The sequence below is a fragment of the Oncorhynchus mykiss genome, chromosome 20, assembly GCF_057628025.1.
Source record: "Oncorhynchus mykiss isolate SJ-2025 chromosome 20, ASM5762802v1, whole genome shotgun sequence".
NCBI lineage: Eukaryota > Metazoa > Chordata > Actinopteri > Salmoniformes > Salmonidae > Oncorhynchus > Oncorhynchus mykiss.
Window position 1 is genome coordinate 8113513 of NC_143041.1, and position 21283 is coordinate 8134795.

At 42.6% G+C, this 21283-nt stretch overlaps 1 protein-coding gene across 1 annotated transcript in view; it reads left to right on the plus strand.

Annotated features, from left to right (window-relative positions):
- LOC149974319 (kinesin-like protein KIF19) overlaps window positions 1–21283 on the plus strand; it is a 93240-nt gene that overhangs the window by 43378 nt on the left and 28579 nt on the right. Inside the window, exons 3-5 of the mRNA XM_090212053.1 lie at window positions 3901–4099; window positions 10267–10403; window positions 18500–18625. Of these exons, the coding sequence (XP_090068179.1) occupies window positions 3901–4099; window positions 10267–10403; window positions 18500–18625 (462 nt within the window). The remainder of the gene's footprint in view (window positions 1–3900; window positions 4100–10266; window positions 10404–18499; window positions 18626–21283) is intronic.

The window sequence follows — 21283 nt, forward strand, 5'->3', positions numbered from 1 at the left end:
AGAGCTGGACATGAACAGAACAGACTATTTAAACCCTGTATGCACCACAACATCCAGTAGTCCTGAAGTCTACTCAAAAACATCAGTGATATCTAGACAATGTTTTAATATTCACCACAGTGTCCAACTGACTCCTCAGCTTTGACCCGACTCCTCTGCTGACGAACAGAGCTCTGGGGAGCTAGCTAAGTCTCCCAGACCACCACTTAGTGAAGTGATTAATGTTTGCAGTAGTATATAGGTATTTCCCCTGAGTTGTCATTATTATTACAGTTATTACATTCTGACACTGTGCCACTGTGCGATGCCCCTGTGGATGGACTCTGAATAGAGCCGGCAGGTAGAGCCAGGCGAACTCTGAATAGAGCCGGCAGGTAGAGCCAGGCGAACTCTGAATAGAACCGGTAGGTAGAGCCAGGCGAACTCTGAATAGAACCGGCAGGTAGAGCCAGGCGACCTCTGAATAGAGCCGGCAGGTAGAGCCAGGCGAACTCTGAATAGAACCGGCAGGTAGAGCCAGGCAAACTCTGAATAGAACCGGCAGGTAGAGCCAGGCGAACTGAATAGAACCGGCAGGTAGAGCCAGGCGAACTCTGAATAGAGCCGGCAGGTAGAGCCAGGCGAACTCTGAATAGAGCCGGCAGGTAGAGCCAGGCGAACTCTGAATAGAACCGGCAGGTAGAGCCAGGCGAACTCTGAATAGAGCCGGCAGGTAGAGCCAGGCGAACTCTGAATAGAGCCGGCAGGTAGAGCCAGGCGAACTCTGAATAGAACCGGCAGGTAGAGCCAGGCGAACTCTGAATAGAACCGGCAGGTAGAGCCAGGCGAACTCTGAATAGAACCGGCAGGTAGAGCCAGGCGAACTCTGAATAGAACCGGCAGGTAGAGCCAGGCGAACTCTGAATAGACCTGAGTATGGCTTGCTGGTGGGTAAAGATAGTGTAGTGCCTGATGTTGATCACCTTTCAGAAATGACATGGATGGCACAATGGCTCACATCAATCACCAGACAATCTGGTCGAGTCCCAAATGCCATCCTGTACCATATACAGTGCATTCGGAAAGTATTCAGAACCCTTGACTTTTTCCACATTTTATGACGTTACAGTCTTATTCTAAAATTGATTAAATTGTTTTTTTCCCCTCATCAATCTACACACAATACCCCATAATGACAAAGCAAAAACAGTTTGTTTAAAAAAAAAACATTTTTGCAAATGTATTAAAACAAAAAAACAGTAATATCATGTTTACGTAAGTACTCAGTACTTTGTTGAAACACCGTTGGCAGAGATTACAGCCTCAAGTATTTTTGGGTATGACGCTACAAGCTTGGCACCTGTATTTGGGGAGTTTCTCCAATTCTTCTCTGCAGATCCTCTGAGGCTCTGTCAAGTTGGATGGGGAGTGTCGCTGCACAGCTATTTTCAGGTCTCTCTAGAGATGTTCAATTGGGTTCAAGTCCGGGCTCTGGCTCGGCCACTCAAGGGCATTCAGAGACTTGTCCCGAAGCCACTCCTGCGTTGTCTTGGCTGTGTGCTCTGGAGCAGGTTTTCATCAAGGATCTCTCTGTACTTTGCTCCGTTCATCTTGCCGTCGATCCTGACTGGTCTCCCAGTCCCAGCCGCTGAAAAACATCCCCACAGTATGATGCTGCCACCACCATGCTTCACCGTAGGGATGGTGCCAGGTTTCCTCCAGATGTGACGCTTGGCATTCAGGCCAAATAGTTCAATCTTGGTTTCATCAGACCAGAAAATCTTGTTTCTCATGGTCTGAGAGTCCTTTAGGTGCATTTTGGCAAAATCTCCAAGCGGGCTGTCATGTGCCTTTTACTGAGGAGTGGCTTCCATCAGGCTACGCTACCATAAAGGCCTGCTTGGTGTAGTGCTGCAGAGATGTTTGTCCTTCTGGAAGGTTGTCCCATCTTCAGAGAGGAACTCTGGAGCTCTGTGAGTGTGACTATCAGGTTCTTCGTCTCCTCCCTGACCAAGGCCCTTCTCCCTCGGTTGATTAGTTTGTCCGGTTGGCCAGCTCTAGAAAGAGTCTTCATGGTTCCAAACTTCTTCCATTTAAGAATGATGGAGGCCACTGTGTTCTTGGGGATCTTCAATGCTGCAGAAATGTTTTGGTACCCTTCCCCATATCTGTGCCTCGACACAATGCTGTCTCGGAGCTCTACAGACAATTCCTTCAACCTCATGGCATGGTTTTTCCTCTGACATGCACTGTCAACTGTGGGACCTTATATAGACATGTGTGTGTGCGTTTCCAAATCATGTCCAATAAATGTAATTTACCACAGGTAGAATCCAATCAAGTTGTAGAAACATCTCAAGGATGATCAATGGAAACAGGATGTACCTATGCTCAATTTTGTGTCTCATAGCAAAGGGTCTGAATACTTATGTAAGTAAGGTATTTCGCTTTGTTGTTATAGGATATTCAGTGTAGATTGATGAGGATTTTTTTTACATTTAATACATTTGACAATAAGGCTGAAACGTGTCAAGGGGTACTTTTGACCAGGGTCCTATGTGTGCACTAGGGAATAGGGGGAATTGGGACGTAGACTGCGTGGGTGTGGAGGGGCACGGTGGCACTCAGGGCTCTATCTACCCCACAGTAGGCCCTTTGTATCTCCAGCTGCAGATGGATAAAAGGCCCTGTTTAAACCATCAGACCCCCGGATCTCGCTGCTGCTGCGCCCGTCAGTTCCTCTTAACCACTTTAATTACCTGCACAGTAGAGGCGGCCGGTGGCACCTTAATTGGGGAGAACGGGCTCATAGTAAAAGCTGAAACTGAATAAATGGAATGGTATGGAACACATCAAACACATGGTTTCCATTCCATTTACTCCATTCCAGCCATTATTATGAGCCGCCCTTACGGTGCTCACAGTCATACTGTGGCAGATGGCAGCAGAAGTGAGAGAGGAGTAAGCAACCCAGCGCTGTGTAAATAGTGGGCTGAACTACACTCCAATGTATTTTGTAACAAGATACATTCGAAAGATGTCATTTGTATTGGGCGGAAATACATTCCAATACGTATTTGAATGACTTCTGAGTATTTTGTATGTTGTATTACACTGGGCTGAACTACACTCCAATGTATTTTGTTACAAGATACTTTCGAAATACTTTATTTGTATTTTCAAAATACAACATATTTTTCTATACCATTACTTTAAAGTAGTTTGCCATTTTGTGCCGTCTAAAGTATGACGGCACTATGGTGTGATAAGAGCGTCTGCTAAATGAACTCAAGATCAATGACAATTCCCAGTGTGCTTTGCAGTTGTTCATTTTTACATCTACATTTACATTTTGGTTTATTTAGCAGACACTCTTATCACAACATAGTGCCATGAGATTTGTGATACCATTGTAGGGTGAAAGAGGGCCACAAAATTGTGAACCGCTATAAAGAAATGGTATAGAAAAGTATTTTGTATTTATAATATATAAATCACAGCTGTCGAAAGTATCTTGTTACAAAATACTTTGGAGTGTCGTTCAGCCCGTGAGAAAATATTCATATACGTATTTCAAATACATGTCACAGAAATACTGCTCTCCTCTGAACGTAGCAATAATCCAGCTTCAACAACCCAACTTGGCTTCGGCAACGGCTTGTCATGTGGCCCAACTGCAGGGTCAAAAGAACCAAACGTGTTCTGTCCAATATTTACCCAAATTGAGTTTTGAGTGCATTTGCATCTATTGGTGTGTTGTCACAAGCCCTGCCTCAGGGATAATTGCAGTCATTCTCTACTTACAGATTCGTACAACAAAAAGTATTATTATATGTTATGTAATGATGTTTCTGTGGTATGATGACTAATCATTCAAATATCCCTTTTCATCCCTCTCTCCTCCCTTCCTCTCTGCTGTAGATGGTGGTACTGATGGACCCCATGGAGGATCCAGATGATATCCTGCGTGCCAACCGTTCCCGGGAAAAGACCTATATGTTCGACGTTGCGTTTGACTACTCAGCCAACCAGGAGGAGGTGTACAGAGCCACGACCAAGGGCCTAATCGAAGGTCTCATATCTGGCTACAACGCCACCGTTTTCGCCTACGGACCCACAGGTTTGTCATAGCTGCCATATCCTCTATTCCAGTGGTTCCCAAACTTTTTATAGTCCTGTACCCCTTCAAACATTCAACCTTCAGCAGCGTACCCCCTCTAGCACCAGGTTCAGCGCACTCTCAAATGTGTTTTTTTTTTACCATCATTGTACGATACATTTATTAAACAGAAGACTGAGTGTGAGGTTTTGTCACAACCCGGCTCGTGGGAAGTGACTAAGAGCTCTTATAGGACCAGGGCATAAATAATAATATAATAATAATCAATCATTTTGCTCTTTATTTAAACATCTTACATATAAAACCTTATTTGTTCATCGAAAATTGGGAATAACTCACCACAGGTTAATGAGAAGGGTGTGCTTGAAAGGATTCACAAAGCTCTGCAATGTTGGGTTGTATTGGAGTCTCAGTCTTAAATCATTCTCCACACACAGTCTGTGCCTGTATTTAGTTGTCATGCTAGTGAGGGCTGAGAATCCACTCTCACATAGTTACGTGATTTCAAAGGGCATCAGTGTCTTAACAACACGATTTTCCAAGGCAGGATACTCTGAGCGCAGCCCAATCCAGAAATCTGTCAGTGGCTTCTGATTAAATTACATTTTCACAGAACTGCTTGTTGCAATTTCGATGAGGCTCTCTTGTTCAGATATCGGTAAATGGACTGGAGGCAGGGAATGAAAGGGATAACGAATCCAGTTGTTTGTGCCATCTGTTTCGGGAAAGTACCTGTGTAATTCCGCACCCAACTCACTCAGGTGCTTCGCTATATCACATTTGACATTGTCCGTAATCTTGAGTTCATTTGCACACACAAAAATCCTACAATGATGGAAAGACCTGTGTGTCGTCCTTGTTAATGCAGACAGAGAAGAGCTCCAACTTCTTAATCATAGCCTAAATTTTCTCCCGCACATTGAATATAGTTGCGTAGAGTCCCTGTAATACTAGATTCAGATCAAGCAAGGAAAAACATCACCCAGTTGTGTGAGAAACTCGTCAACATGCAAACGGTCAGACATGTGAAAATTATGGTCAGTAAAGAAAACTTCAAGCTCGTCTCTCAATTTCAAAAAACGTGTCAATACTTTGCCCCTTGATAACCGGTGGACTTCTGTATGTTGTAAAAGCGTTACATGGTCACTGCTGTTGTGTCTTTGGCTATGCCGGATTAAGTGATATGACATGCTATTCTATAAAATCATTTCTCCATAATTAATATCACCTGATTGAGCTAATCATGTAAATGTAATTAACTAGAGAGTCGGGCACCACAAAATAATATTTATAAAGCTGTTATCTTCCGAATAAACTCTTAAAGACCTAGTAATATTTTACATCAATAGCAGTCAATATCAATCGTCGTCTTAATTCAGTCTCATCTGAAAGTTGTACATTCTTGGTTATCTACATGAACCCTGGCTAACAATTTGAATCAGCAATACAAAATTGGGTTTAATTATTTATTTACTAAATACCTAACTAATCACACAGAATTACACGTACACATAATTAAATCATAACTTGATTACAAATGACTTCATAAAGGAAAACGTCCCTAGCGGGCAGAACAGATATGACAGCTTGTTACACAAAAGAAAAGGGGCTGGGTTTGAGTGAAAGAGCGGAAAGACTGAGGGACACAGGGAGAAGCTGTACCATCGTAAATACAGTATCTTATGCATTCTAAATTACCGCCCATTTGGAAAAGGAAAATGCAATAAATATTTACTCTGAGCTGCGCTTCGGTAGGTTGGTGGTAGATGGAAGGCCGTGTTGCCCAACCGAGTCCTTTGAAGAATGTCTCTGGTTGTCAATTGGATACGTTGTAGTTACGTTGTTGGGTGATAGACGGGATACTCTGTCTGTTCCTTCCTAACCCTCGTTGCATCTGCTGTTGCTAACTCAACGGCTAGGAGGTATCACTTCTGTAGTGAATAAGAGTTCAAAGTTTATACCAATCGCAACCAAAGCTCAGGCTGGTGTTGGCTTCGTTATGAGTTAATCAGAGTTATCGGATTCACATGGAATTGTTGTTCAATTTAAATGTTTGAATATGAAATTATTCGTGATGGGATGAAATGTGATTTTAGCTTCTAAAATGTGAGATTTGGGTCTTCATAAGATATGGCTCTGCTCAATCAGTGGCCCGCCCCTGTTAAAGGACATGGGCTATAAAACTTTTCAAACACGCCCTCCTCAACCTTCTTATATAAGCCCTTGACGACAATATATCTTCCTGTTCAGAGGATGTAGGACGACGGAGTAATGAACACGGGGGGGGAGAGAGAGAGAGAGAGCTGGTTTAAAGCGCAGGGCGCAGCAGGTGTTTATTGCAAAGGACCACAGGAAGAGGCAGGTAGCTGGGTCCAGGGACAGGCAGAAGGTCATACACAGGGGGTCCAAAAGGCTAAAGTACAGGCAGGAAATAGGCAAAAATGCATCATTAGTGAGGCAGGCCAAAACAATAATACATGGGAGGCTTAAATCACGGGAAAACCAGAGCGCTGAAAGATGTGTGTCACAAAACAAACAATACCGCAGTGATGGGGTGCAAAGAACTGAACTAAATAGTGTGTGATAATGACATACAGGTGTGTGAACAGGTGATTAGAATTCAAGTGATTGGGATCTGGAGAGTGAGTGTCACACCCTGACCATAGTTTGCTTTGTATGTTCTATGTTTTGTTTGGTCAGGGTGTGATCTGAGTGGGCATTCTATGTTGGATGTCTTGTTTGTCTGTTTCTGTGTTTGGGCCTGATATGGTTCTCAATCAGAGGCAGGTGTTAGTCATCGTCTCTGATTGGGGGCCATATTTAGGTAGCCTGTTTTGTGTTGGGTTTTGTGGGTGATTGTTCCTGTCTTTGTGTTTGTTACACCAGATAGGGCTGTTTTTGGTTTTTCACGGTTCTTGTTTTTGTTCTATTTTCGGCTTTATTAAAGATGTATCAAAATAACCACGCTGCGTTTTGGTCCGCCTCTCCTTCCCAGGAAGAATCCCGTTACAGTGAGCTGCGTTCGGGGATCTACGTGTTTGAGGGTGTGAGCTGGAAGTAGACGTTACAAAGACATTGTCTGTATAGTTTTTTGGGGCAGCATTGTCCCAAACATATCCGCGGCAGCAGGAAGAATGAAGTCCTCCACAATAGTATGGGGCTTGCCTATCTTAGCCACTCGGTAGCTCACCATATAAGACGCTTCTAGCCCCTTCTTATTAATGGAATCTGTTGCTTTTATACATGTCTTACTACTCAAAAGTCGTCTTAATTCTCGCTCAACAAACTCCCGGGGGTTATTTTTCAAATTGACATGTTTTGTTTCTAAATGTCTGCGCAAGAGTTGCAAGATAGTACTTTTGCACATCTAACACACTGTGGCTGAGGAAAGGCACTACTCCCAATATAAGTGAACCCCCAATCAACGTAGTTCTCATCATATTTGCGCCTCTTCGATGGTCCAACATCCCTGACTTTCCCTGGTAAGGGGGCAGCAGCTCTTTGGCTGCATCAGACGTTGGATGTGCTCGTGGAAGCAGAGCAACTTGTGTCGTTGACAGGTGTAGTACTGCTGGTAGTAGCAGTACTGCCAGTAGAGCTGCTATGTGTATCTTTAACCATTTATCCATTTTCGAGCAAACGGAATGAGCAGCAGCTACATTTGGCTACCTATAGACCATTAGTGGAATTCGCGCGAGAGAGTAACGGTTAATGTGATTGGGTGTTAATTATTTGATTAGGCTATCTGTATTTGACATTGTGTTGTTATTTCGCTGAACACTAGATGGTTTAATTAGATTTTTGGCAGTGACACGAGGCTACTCAGGTGAGAAAAAAATCCTGTGTAGCCCCATTTGAAAATATAAATATAAATTTGAAAATGTGAAGTGTTTTTTTTTTCTTCCATTTTTTAAATATATTTTTAAAATGTGAATCACATTTATATTTGGTGTACCCCCACGGCATTGCACATACTTGGGGATACCTGCTCTATTTTAATTGCATGTGTGTGAATGCATGTGTGCATGTGTCCTCTGTTCCTGTGTGTGTTGTCCTCACCTACCACCCACTGGGCACCAGGGGAGAACATTACATAGGAAATAATCAGCCTGGGGGTTGATGATTCTGACTGCATGTATTTTTATCCAAGTTATTTCTTATTATTTTGCTCATTGCAGCCGTATAATCAAACTCATATATTGCTATCTTTCTTTTCCACTTGGTTCTAGATTTTAATTAGTATGATTTGTTTCCATAGGGACTGGGGAGGGGTGTTGTGTGTCATCTCTGATTCTGCTTTTAATAGGAACAGGAAATTGTGTCATCACCTGACTGCCAAGAAGCAGGGTTCAGACAGACAGTCATTACCTAGAAAGACAAATACAACTGACCCAAAAGTAACTTCCTCTCTATCCCTTCCTCCATCCCTTCCTTCCTCCCTCCCTCCTGCTGTCTGTCTCTCCCTGTAGACTCACCACTCTTAATCTCTGCTCATCTCAAATTAAACTAATTAAACTCCATGTGTCACAGTCTTGTTGTCCAAAACAGAATGAAGATCTGGTGACTAGCCTGTCCTTCTCGACCTAAACAGGCATGGTTTCTTGAAATAGAGCTTGACTGGGGTTAAGCTTTCAACAAGAAGGCTTTTTAATATTGAATTTAAACATAGTGTACAGCTAGCTACTGAATGTGAGGCAAATTCCTGTAAAAGGCCAAATAAATGAACTGACTTTAAAGGAGAAGTTTTCTTTTTTACAACCATATCTCTCTTTTTGATGTACTGTAAATGGAATGTTATTTGAAGGGTCCAGATAATTTTTTTGTGATTTCACTTGTTTTTCAGAAACTTATCCCAAACAACAAAACATTTCCTCATCATTAGGAAGTGATTTGCTGTTTAGGGTAAGGTTGTCAAAAACAAGTGAAATCACAAATAAAATGTGTCTGGACCCTTCCATAACATCTCAGCTAGTACATAACATTCTGAGAACCAAATGTTTCTTACAGCTAGATGAGAGCCCAGGTTGTCTTATGGTTATTTTGCATACAACTTTCTGGTAATGGTGCAGGATACCGAGCTAGCACATAACGTTCTGAGAACCATATGTTTCTTAGGTGGGAATTTCTCATGGTTCTGTTTAAAGTCATGTTCTCAAATTGTTCAGAGAACGTTATGAAACAACGTTGTTCTGTGGGAATTTCGGTACTTCAGCATAACGTTTTCTGAAGGTTTCCTCATAGTTCTATTTAAAGTCATGTTCTCAGAACATTAAGAAAACTTTCCATAAAAAACACAAGAATACATTAGTAACGTTCAAAGAATGTTCTAAGAATGTTATTTAAAAACACATACGTCAACAAAACTCTCTATCAAGTGTGTGTTCAAGTGTGCCTTCTAATTGGTCACACCTGATCTTAATTAGTGCTTGTTTCCTTTGAAATAGGGTCTGTTTGAATAGACTAAAATGAACATCTTGGTATGAGTTTTTTTTTAAATGGCACGCTAGCTCCATCCTGGTGGTGCAGTGGACAAATTCCATGGGTAGAGAAATGAAGATCATAGGTTTGAATCTCACTGACGCCATGCCACAATAAAAAAAGACATGTGTTTGCATGATTAATGCCAAAGCAAATTAATTTCCAAGTGTCATGCCTGTGTTCAAAACAGGTAACCTAAACTAGCAGAAAATTATTTAATTAACTTCAAAATACCTATAATTTCTGTTCTCAGAACATTTAATAAAACTTCCCAGGAAAACCATAGTAAAATGTTCTCAGATCCTCCATGCAACCAAGACATATACATTCCCAGATCAGGTGTGATATTCACTTCCGTTCTCAGAAAGTTTAAAAACGTTCAGTTTTACCAGGATACTTATGGCTTAGTTAACAGAACCAATGGGAAACCAAAAACATACGTTCCTACAACTTCCAAAGAACCAAATGTGCTTGCTGGGATAATTTTTTGTATTTGGTTGTAAAAAAACAACAACTTATCCTTTAAGTGAACTAAAAGGGGTACAAAAAATATAGTAATGACCCTGAAATAGACACTATTCAATGATCAAGTTGTTTGGTATTAACAATTTTCTTCCCTTCAATTCAAACTGCAAACTGTGATAGTGAATATTTTCCTTCTTTGTGTGTGCGTGTGTGTCTGTGCTCAGGTTGTGGGAAGACGTACACTATGTTGGGTACGGACAGGGAACCGGGGATCTACGTACGGACTCTAAATGACCTGTTCAAAGCCATCGAGGAGACCAGCGATGACATGCAGTACAACATCTCCATGTCATACCTGGAGGTGAGAATGCATACTATGTCTATGTCTGCTTCCCAAATGGCATCCAATTCCCTATATAGTGCACTACATTTCAAAGGTAGTACACTATATGGGGAATAGGGTGCTATTTTGGGACCCATCCTGTGGGACGCAACATATTTTGGGACGCAACATTGTTTCTCTTAGGAATACCCTAACAACATGTCTAATAACATACATCCAACACAGCCGTCAGCAGCCTACTTGTGCTATAACAAACTGCCCTATCACCTGAACCACAGGGATTTCAGTTCAGGTAAGGTCATCAACAGTGATGTAGTCAACATTTTCTTTATTTTTTTATTTTTTAACTAGACAAGTCAGTTAAGAACAAATTCTTATTTACAATGATGGCCTACCAGAAGGCAAAAGGCCTCCTGTGGGGAAAGAGGCTGGGATTAAAAATATATACAAATATAGGATAAAACACACATCACAACAAGAGAGACAACATAACACTACATAAAGAGAAGACAACAACATGGCATGGCAGCAACACATGAAAAACAGCATGGTAGCAACACAAAATAACAACAACATGGTAGCAACACAACATGGCAGCAGCACAACATGGTAGCATCACAAAACATAGTACAAACATTATTGGGCACAGACAACAGCACAAAGGGCAAGAAGGTAGAGACAACAATACATCACGTGAAGCAGCCACAACTGTCATTAAGAGTGTCCATGATTGAGTCTTTGAAAGAAGAGATGAAGATAAAACTGTCCAGTCTGAGTGTTTGTTGCAGCTCTTTCCAGTCGCTAGCTGAAGCAAAATGAAAAGAGGAGCAACCCAGGGATGTGTGTGCTTTGGGGACCTTTAGCAGAATGTCAAATCAAATCATATTTCATTAGTCACATGCGCCGAATACAACAGGTATAGATAGACCTAACAGTGAAATGCTTACTTACAATCACCTAACCAACAATGCACTTTCAAAAAATATGGATAAGAATAAGAAATAAAACGAACAAGTAATTAAAAAGCAGCAGTAAAATAACAATAGCGAGACTATATACAGGGGGGGGGGGGGGGGGTACCGGTACAGAGTCAATGTGTGGGGGCACTGGTTAGTTGAGGTAATATGTACATGTAGGTAGTTATTAAAATGACTATGCATAGATGATAACAACAGGGAGTAGCATCAATGTAAAAGAGGGGGAGGGGCAATGCAAATAGTCTGGGTAGCCATTTGATTAGGTGTTCAGGAGTCTTATGGTTTGGGGTTAGAAGCTGTTTAGAAGCCTCTTGGACCTAGACTTCGCACTCCGGTACCGCTTGCCGTGCGGTAGCAGAGAGAACAATCTATGACTAGGGTGGATGGAGTCTTTGACAATTTTTAGGGCCTTCCTCTGACACAGCCTGGTATAGAGGTCCTGGATGGCAGGAAGCTTGGCCCCAGTGATGTACTGGGCCGTTTGCACTACCCTCTGTAGTGCCTTGCGATCGGGAAGCCGAGCAGTTGCCATACCAGGCAGTGATGCAACCAGTAAGGATGCTCTTGATGGTGAAGCTGTAGAACTTTTTGAGGATCTGAGGACCCATGCCAAATCTTTTCAGTCTCCTGAGGGGGAATAGGTTTTGTCATGCCCTCTTCACGACTATCTTGGTGTGCTTGGATCATGTTAGTTTGTTGGTGATGTGGACACCAAGGAACTTGAAGCTCTCAACCTACTCCACTGAAGCCCCATCGATGAGAATGGGGTCGTGCTGGGGGGACTGAGCACGCACCCCTGAGGGGCCCCTGTTTTGAGGATCAGCGGGGCGGATGTGTTGTTACCTACCCTTACCACCTGGGGGAGGCCCGTCAGGAAGTCCAGGATCCAGTTGCAGAGGGAGGTGTTTAGTCCCAGGGTCCGTAGCTTATTGATGAGCTTTGAGGACACTATGGTGTTGAACGCTGAGCTGTAGTCAATGAATAGCATTCTCACATAGGTGTTCCTTTTGTCCAGGTGGGAAAGGGCAGTGAGGAGTGCAATAGAGATTGCATCATCTGTGGATCTGTTGGGGTGGTATGCAAATTGGAGTGGGTCTAGGGTTTCTGGGATAATGGTGTTGATGTGAGTCATGACCAGCCTTTCGAAGCACTTCATAGCTACAGACATGAGTGCTACTGGTCGGTAGTCGTTTAGGCAGGTTACCTTAGCGTTCTCGGGCACAGGCACTATAGTGGTCTGCTTAAAACATGTAGGTATTACAGACTGGGACAGGGAGAGGTTAAAAATGTCAGTGAAGGCACTTGCCAGTTGATCAGCGCATGCTCACAGTACACGTCCTGGTATTTTGTCTGGCCCTGCGGCCTTGTGAATGTTGACCTGTTTAAAGGTCTTACTCACATCGGCTGCAGAGAGGGTGGTCATACAATCTTCCAGAACAGCTGGTGCTCTCATGCATGTTTCAGTGTTATTTGCCTTGAAGCGAGCATAGAAGTAGTTCAGCTCGTCTGGTAGGCTTGTGTCACTGAGCAGCACTCGGCTGTGCTTCCCTTTGTAGTCTGTAACGCTTTGCAAACCCTGCCACATCCTACGATCGTCGGAGCCAGTGTATTACGATTCGATCTTAGTCCTGTGTTGACACTTTTCATATTTGATGGTTCGTCGGAGGGCATAGCGGGATTTCTTGTAAACTTCCAGGTTAGAGTCCCATCCATGAACCTGCATTCAAGGATGGGACTCTAACCCTGAAGCTTACAAGAAATCCCGCTATGCCCTCAGACGAACCATCAAATATGAAAAGCTCTAGCCTTTAGCCTTTAGCTCAGTGCGGATGTTGCCTGTAATCCATGGCTTCTGGTTGGGGTATGTACGTACGGTCACTGTGGGGATGACGTCATCAATGCACTTATTGATGAAGCCAATGACTGATGTGGTGTACTCCTCAATGCCATCGGAGGAATCCCGGAACATATTCCAGTCTGTGCTAGCAAAACAGTCCTGTAGTTTAGCATCCACTTTGCTCTACCTTTTTATTGATCTAGTCATTGCTGCTTCCTGCTTTAATTTTTGCTTGTAAGCAGGAGTCAGGGGGATAGAATTATGGTCAGAGTTGCCAAATGGAGGTCGAGGGAGAGCTTTGTATGCATCTCTGTGTGTGGAGTAAAGGTGGTCCAGAGATTTCTTCCCTCTGGTTGCACATTTAACATGCTGATAGAAATTTTGTAAATCGGATATAAGTTTCACTGCATTAAAGTTCCCGGCTACTAGGAGCACCGTCTCTGGGTGAGCGTTTTCTTGTTTGCTTATGGCGGAACACAGCTCATTCAATTCTGTCTTAGTTGCAGCCTCTGACTGTGGTGGTATGTAAACAGCTACGAAAAATACAGATGCAGACTCTCTAGGTAGGTAGTGTGGTCTACAGTTTATCATGAGATACTCTACCTCAGGCAAGCAATAGCTCGAGACATCCTTAGATATTGTACACCAGCTGTTATTTACAAAAATACATAGTCCACCGCCCCTTGTCTTACCAGACTCTGCTGTTCTATCCTGCCGGTGCAGTGTTTAACCAGCCAGCTGTATGTTGATAGTGTCATCGTTCAGCCACGTCTCCGCAAAGCATAAGATATTACAGTTTTAAATGTCCCGTTGGTAGTCAGGGTCTGTAGTGACCCCTCTACCACTGAGATGCAGTGCCTTAGACCACTGCACCATTTGGGAGCCCCATACCCGAGAGAATACTATAGACATCAAGAAAGCCAATCAGTTGATTATTGACACGTTTTTCCAACACTTGATAAACAGGGCAAAATAGAAATTGGCCTACAACAGTTAGGGTCAGCTTGATCTCCCCTTTAAATAAAGGAAGCACCGTGGTTACCTTCCAAGTAATGGGAACCTCCCCAGAGAGGAGAGACAGGTTAAAAAGGTCAGAGATAGGCTTGGCGATTATAGGGGCAGCAACCTTAAAGAAGAAAGGGTCTAAACCATCTGAAGCAGATGTTTTTTTGCAGTCAAGTTTAAGGAGCTGCTTTAGCATCTCAGACCTGCAGGGAGAAACTTTGTAGCGTGGCAGTGTGAGGGAGGGAGGAGCATTTGGGATAGTCACATTATTAGAAGGGGTGGGAGATGAGGAAACGCTGAACGGGCAAGGAGGCATGGCAGAGTCAAATAGGAATCCTGACTTAATGAGGTGGTGACTAAAGAGCTCAGCCATGTGCTCCTTGTCAGTAACAACCACATCATCAACATTAAGAGACATGGGCAGCTGTGAGGAGGAAGATCTATCTCCAGGTCTGTTTTCCAGAACTTCTTGCAGTTATACCCACAGAAAGAGAACTGCTCCTTAAAGTAGCTAACTTTGGCCTTCCGGATACCCTGAGTGCACGTATTTCTAATTTGCCTGAACGAGATCCAGTCAGCCTGAGTATGCATGTGCTCAGCGATTTGCCAAATGGAATTCTTGACGTGAAGTAACTCTGCCAGATCACAGTCGAACCAGGGGCTGAACCTGTTTTTAATTCTCATTTTCTTTACAGGCGCGTATTTGTTAACGATAACACTGAAAATATCAAAAAAGAAGGTCCAAGCGTCTTCGACAGAGGGGACCGAGCTGATTATATACCAATTTACAGAGGCCAGATCATGAAGGAAGGCTTGCTCATTAAAGTTTTTTAGCAGGCGTCTATGACAAGTCAGGATCAACACACAGGTTGTTTGACTGAGCAGCCATTACGAACACAGGCTGTAAAACAGGGATCAGTAAGGTCATTACAGAAAACATCAGACTGATAAGTTATACAAGTAGATCTTATAGTATACTAACTTACAACCACAACGGCATTTCTGTTTATTCAACAGTTCAGGTTGATACTCGTGTAGATACATTGCCTTCAGAAAGTATTCACACCCCTTGACTTTTTCCACATTTTGTTGTGTTTCAAGGTGGGATTAAAAGAGATGTAAATTGTCATTTTTTTGTCAGCAATCTACACAAAATACTTTTTAATGTCATTTGACATTTGTAAGACAAAATATGAAAAATAAACCACTAATGTATCCTGATTACATACAGTGCCTTCAGAAAGTATTCATACCCCTCGACTTATTCCACATTTTGTTGTGTTACAGCCTGAATATAAAACATGTATACATTTTCTTTTTATCTCACCCAGCTACACACAATACCCCATAATGACAAAGAGAAAACGTGTTCTTAGACATTTTTGCAACTCTATTGAAAATGAAATACAGAAATATCTCATTTACATACGTATTCACACCCCTGAGTCAATACTTCAATACAGCGATTACAGCTGTGAGTCTTTCTGGGTAAGTCTCTAAGAGCTTTCCACACCTGGATTGTGCAAAATTTGCCCATTATTCTTTTCAAAATTCTTCAAGCTCTGTTGATCCTTGCTAGACAACCATTTTCTGGTCCTACTCCTACACTCAGGAACATTCAACGTCTTCTTGGTAAGCAACTCTAGTGTATATTTGACCTTGTATTTTAGGTAATTGTCCTTCTAAAAGGTGAATTAATCTCCCAGTGTCTGGTGGTAAGCAGACTAAACCTGTGCTTAGCTTCATTCCCTTTTTTTATCCTGAAAAACTCCCCAGTCCTTAACGATATGGAGAGTGGTACTCAGTAATGTGTTGTATTGGATTTGCCCCAACATAACACTTTGTATTCAGGATGTTTTGTTGTTGTTGCTGTATTACATTAGTGCCTTGTTGCAAACAGGATGCATGTTTGGGAATATTTTTTATTCTGTATAGGCTTCCTTCTTTTCACTCTGTCAATTAGGTTAATATTGTGGAGTAAATACAATATTGTTGATCCATCCTCAGTTGTCTCATATCACAGTTATTAAACCATGCAACTGTTTTAAAGTCACCATTGGCCTCATGGTGAAATCCCTGCACGATTTCCTTCCTCTCCGGCAACTGAGTTAGGAAGGATGCCTGTATCTTTGTTGTGACTGAGTATATTGATACACCATCCAAAGTGTAATTAATTTGTAATTCATTAAGTTCATCGTGCTCAATGGGATATTCAATGTTTACATTTTTTACCCATCTACCAATAGGTGCCCTTCTTTGCGAGGTAATGGAAACCTCCCTGGTCTTTGTGGTTGAATCTGTGTTTGAATTTCACTGCTCGTCTGAGGGACCTAACAGATAATTGTACATGTGGGGTACAAAGATGAGGTACAGAGGTAGGTTCTTAATTTGAGCCAGTTTCCTACAGCAGGAAAGTAATCCTGCAACAAACAGAAATGTGTTATTATGTGGATTATATCTTTTGTTAGGGCACCGAGTGAGTCCATGCAACTTATTATGTGACTTGTTAGGCACATTTTACTCCTGAACTTATTTAGGTTTGCCATAACAAAGGGGTTGAATACTTATTGACTACTTTGTCAGTATTTGAAAGAGGTTCATTTTGTCTGCAAGCATAGTTTACCATTGTGCTTTTTTTATACAATTAATTCCCAATTTCTTTCCAGGATCAATCACCATAATGAAAAGAAGCCTTGACAAGGAGTGATGTAACAACCTTCTCATGAATATGTCTTCCTTCTAGGCAAACAGTGACGCACGCAGAGATTCAGTTGTTCATCATGTCTTTGTCTAGGCAGAAAGAGGAAGAAAGTGACAGATGATAGGCAGCTTTTTATTAAAATAACAACAATGGAAAGAATGCTTAAACAGCCAAAGACGTACACCAGAAAAATATTTATAGAGTTGAATCCGCGACAGTCAGTGTCCTTGTGTTTGGAAGAAATGAGCCTTGGAGACACACAAAAGGGCACGATGCCATTGGTTTGAAGTTTGACACTCGCTAATTTGTACTTCTACTACAAGCTATTCTACAAGCTATTATTTTACAAAATATTCTGCAATAAATGGGTGGGTGCAGTAGTAGAGAGTAGCAACACATGATTAAGAAAGTTGAAGGTAACACTGGATGCCTATAGCATACGTTTCATACTGTAGTCCTGTCCAGCTCTGTGATGGCTGTACTGTGACATAGTGCGTGTTGGTCTTGTTGGCCTCTAGGCAGCAACCTGCTGATCTGCTGCTGCCCTCTCTCAGCCCTCCTATCACTACACAGAAAGGTTCAATGTTGTTTTATGGCCCTGCTAAAACCATACTCACATCTGCTTCCTCTGCTCCCTTGCTCTTTCAAATCAGCCTCCTGTTTCACCTGTTACTACACAGACATAAACTAAATGCAAGTATGCACACAACTACACATGCATACGCATACATAGTCTTTTAACACCCATGCACTTAGTTCAGCTTCTATTCTATGAGAAGTTCCTATGTTTTTACCCTCTGTTCATGCGGTATGTTACTACCCTAATGAGAGGAGGTGTGTTTTTTTCCCCTTCACCTGAAATGAAAGTGTTTAGATGGTAAGAATAACTGGATAAACACTCTCCTGTCTGTCTCAATCATTATTTCTCCCTTGAGTGAGTTTAGAGTGGTCCTGTGGTTCTGGGGTTGGTTATGAACAGGGATAGCCTACTCTGCAGGACAGTCGTTTTTTGTTTTCTTTACTGGCACACTAGGTTCTACCCTCCCCAGCCGCCACACATCCCAGCCTATCCCCATCTGTCTGTCTCCCAGTGGTCTCTCTCTCTCTCTGTGTCTCTCTCTTTCTCTCTCTCTCTGTCTCTCTCCCTATTCCTGGTTGTCACTTTGTTGATATGGGGATAAGAGCTCTCCACGTGAACTCACAGTCAACACACAATGATCAGCCTGTATGAAAGCAACTTGAGCTGCTGACGACAGACTGTCACAGAACAAGTTGGGCTAGCTAAATTAGGAGTTAGTAAAACAACAAAAGAGTTTATGTACAGTACTAGTTTTAGACCTTTCAAGTGTGTCCACTTTGCAAGAGGTATTTTCCATGTACATGTCCCAAAACCATTGTGTCAACAACTCCAAAAGAAAAACTCTCCAATGGAAAGTTAACTAATGTTTCTCCAGACTCTCACTATAACAATTCCTCAGATATAAGAATGCCTTGGCTCTAACAATTCCTTCAATTTGGAGCTTTTGAGATGTGATTTGGAAGCTGAGGAGAAACCTCCTGATTCTCCTGACCATTCCCTGTGTTATGTTCCCAGATCTACAACGAGATGATCCGGGACCTTCTCAACCCGTCCTCTGGATTCCTGGACCTGAGAGAGGACTCTAAAGGAGAGATCCAGGTGGCTGGCATCACAGAGGTCTCCACTATCAACGCCCGAGAGGTGAGAGGTCACACCTAGGAACACTTACTCCATGCTTTACAAGATCACACACTATACAGTTCATCAAATCCATACATAATCCATACATTATTCTGGGTTAAAAAACAACTCAATTTGGATAAATATTGGACAGAACACACTTTGGGTCATTTTGACCCAGCAAGTTGGGTCACTTAGTTGGGTTGTTGGGTTATTGAGCTATGACCCACCAGGTCAGATCAGAAGACTAGGGGCATGGCTTAGTAGGGGTGTGGCTTTCAAATAGTTATTTTTGTCCACCTGTGAGAGTACACTACATGACCAAAAGTATGCGAACACCTACTCGTCGAACATCTCATTCATTAACATGGAGTTGGTCCCCTTTTGCTGCTATAACAGCCTCCATGGTTCTGGTAAGTCTTTCCGCAAGATGTTGGAAGATTGCTGTGTAGGACTTGCTTCCATTCAGCCACAAGAACATTAGTGAAGTCGGGTGCTGCTTAGGTCTGGCTCGCAGTTGGCTTTCCAATTCCTCCCAAAGGTGTTCGATGGGGTTGAGGTCAGGGCTGTGCAGGCCAGTCAAGTTCTTTCACACTGATCTCGACAAACCATTTCTGTATGGACCTCACTTTGTGCATGGGTGCATTATCATACTGATACAGGAAAGGGCCTTCCCCAAACTGTTGCCACAAGGTTGGAAGCACAGAATCATCTAGATGTCATTGTATGCTGTAGTGTTAAGATTTCCTTTCACTGGAAACCATGAAACCCCCTGTCTGTCGGACTGCCAGATGGTGAAGCATGATTCATCACTCCAGAGAATGCTTTTTGTCCAATGGCAGTGAGCTTTACACCACTCCAGTCGATGCTTGGCATTGCGCATGGTGATCTTAGGCTTGTTTGCGGCTGCTCAGCCATGGAAACCCATTTCATGAAGCTCCAGACGAACAGTTCTTGTGCTGATGTTTTTTCCAGAAGCAGTTTGGAACTTGGTGGCGAGTGTTGCAACCGAGGACAGACAATATTTACGCGTTACAAGCTTCAGCACTTGGCAATACCGTTCTGTGAGCTTGTGTGTCCTACCACTTCGCAGCTGAGATGTTGTTGCTCCTAGACGTTTCCATTTCACAATAACAGCACTTACAGTTGACCGGGGCAGCTCTAGCAGGGCAGAAATTTTATGAACTGACTTGTTGGAAGGTGGCATCCTGTGACGGTGCTACAGTGAAAGTTATTGAGCTCTTCAGTAATGCCATTCTACTGCCAATGTTTGTCTATGGAGATTGCATGGCTGTGTGCTCGATGTTATGCACCTGTCAGCAACAAGTGTGGCTGAAATAGCCGAATCCACTAATTTGGAGGGCTGTCTACATACTTTTGTGTGTATATATAGTGTAGCTGTCATTCCGGTTCATGTTCTGTTCTATTATCATCACATGTTAAGGTTGAGCATGGACACTTTTGTAGCTTTGAGTATGAGTTCCTGTCGACTAGAGCCTATGTCTCTTTATTATAATATTTAAATAATACTGTTATTAAATGTTTGTTAAAATATGTCATGTGCAACAGTATTGAAGGAAAATAAAAATTTGCAGTGAACAAACTTACAAACAGGAATGACATTTACTCTCACGGGTGGCCAAATATAACCATCTGAGGCCTCCCGAATGGCACAGCGGTCTAAGGCACTGCATCACTGTGTCACAGCCGGCCGTGATCTGGAGACCCAGCTTCGTCCAGGTTAGGGGAGTGTTTGGCCGAACGGGATTTCCTTGTCCCATTGAGCTCTAGCGACTCCTGGTGGCGGCCCGGGCGCCGGCAAGCTGACATCGGTCGCCAGCTGACAGTGTTTTCTCCAACCCATTGGTGCTGCTTGCTTCCAGATTAAGCGGGCAGTGTGTCAAGAAGCAGTGCAGCTTGGCAGGGTCGTGTTTTGGAGGATGCATGGCTCTCGACCTTCGCCTTTTCTGAGTCCGTAGGGACATTGCAGCGATGGGACAAGACTGTAACTACCAGTTGGATATCACGAAATTGTGGAGAAAAACGGGTAAAAGTACCAAAAAATATATATATAAAAAATACTATCTGAAAGCCTGAATAGGCCACGCCTCCTAAAAATGACCAGATTAACCAAACATTGGTTTATTTACCCATCATTTGGGTTTTTATTCACTTTTATGCTGGGTCGACCCAGCAGCTGGATCTTTTTTAATGTAATCCATAGGTTATTTTCAGAAGGTGTGGTCTAGTTGGGGCATGGCTTTCCAATAGTTATTTTTGGGCATCCGTGAGAGTAAATGTCAATCCTGTTCGTCATGTTAAGTTTGAACAATGCAAATAAATGTTTTTGCACATTACATATTTTTGTATACATTTTGTAATTTATATAAATATTATACCAAAGTGGAAACTATCCCAACATTGGGAGTTGAGGAACTACTCATGTAAGCCTCAATAACACTACAAAAGTGACAAAAGCGACACAATATACAGTGTTCAACCTTAACATGTGATGACAATACAACAGAACAGATTAAGGGGAATGACATTTACTCTTAAGGGTGGCAAACAATAACTATCTGAAAGCCACGCCACTACTAAGCCACGCCTCCAGGCATCAAAGAAAACAACCATATAGTTGACTCTACTGGCTCTCAAAATAGCCCAACGTGTGTTCTG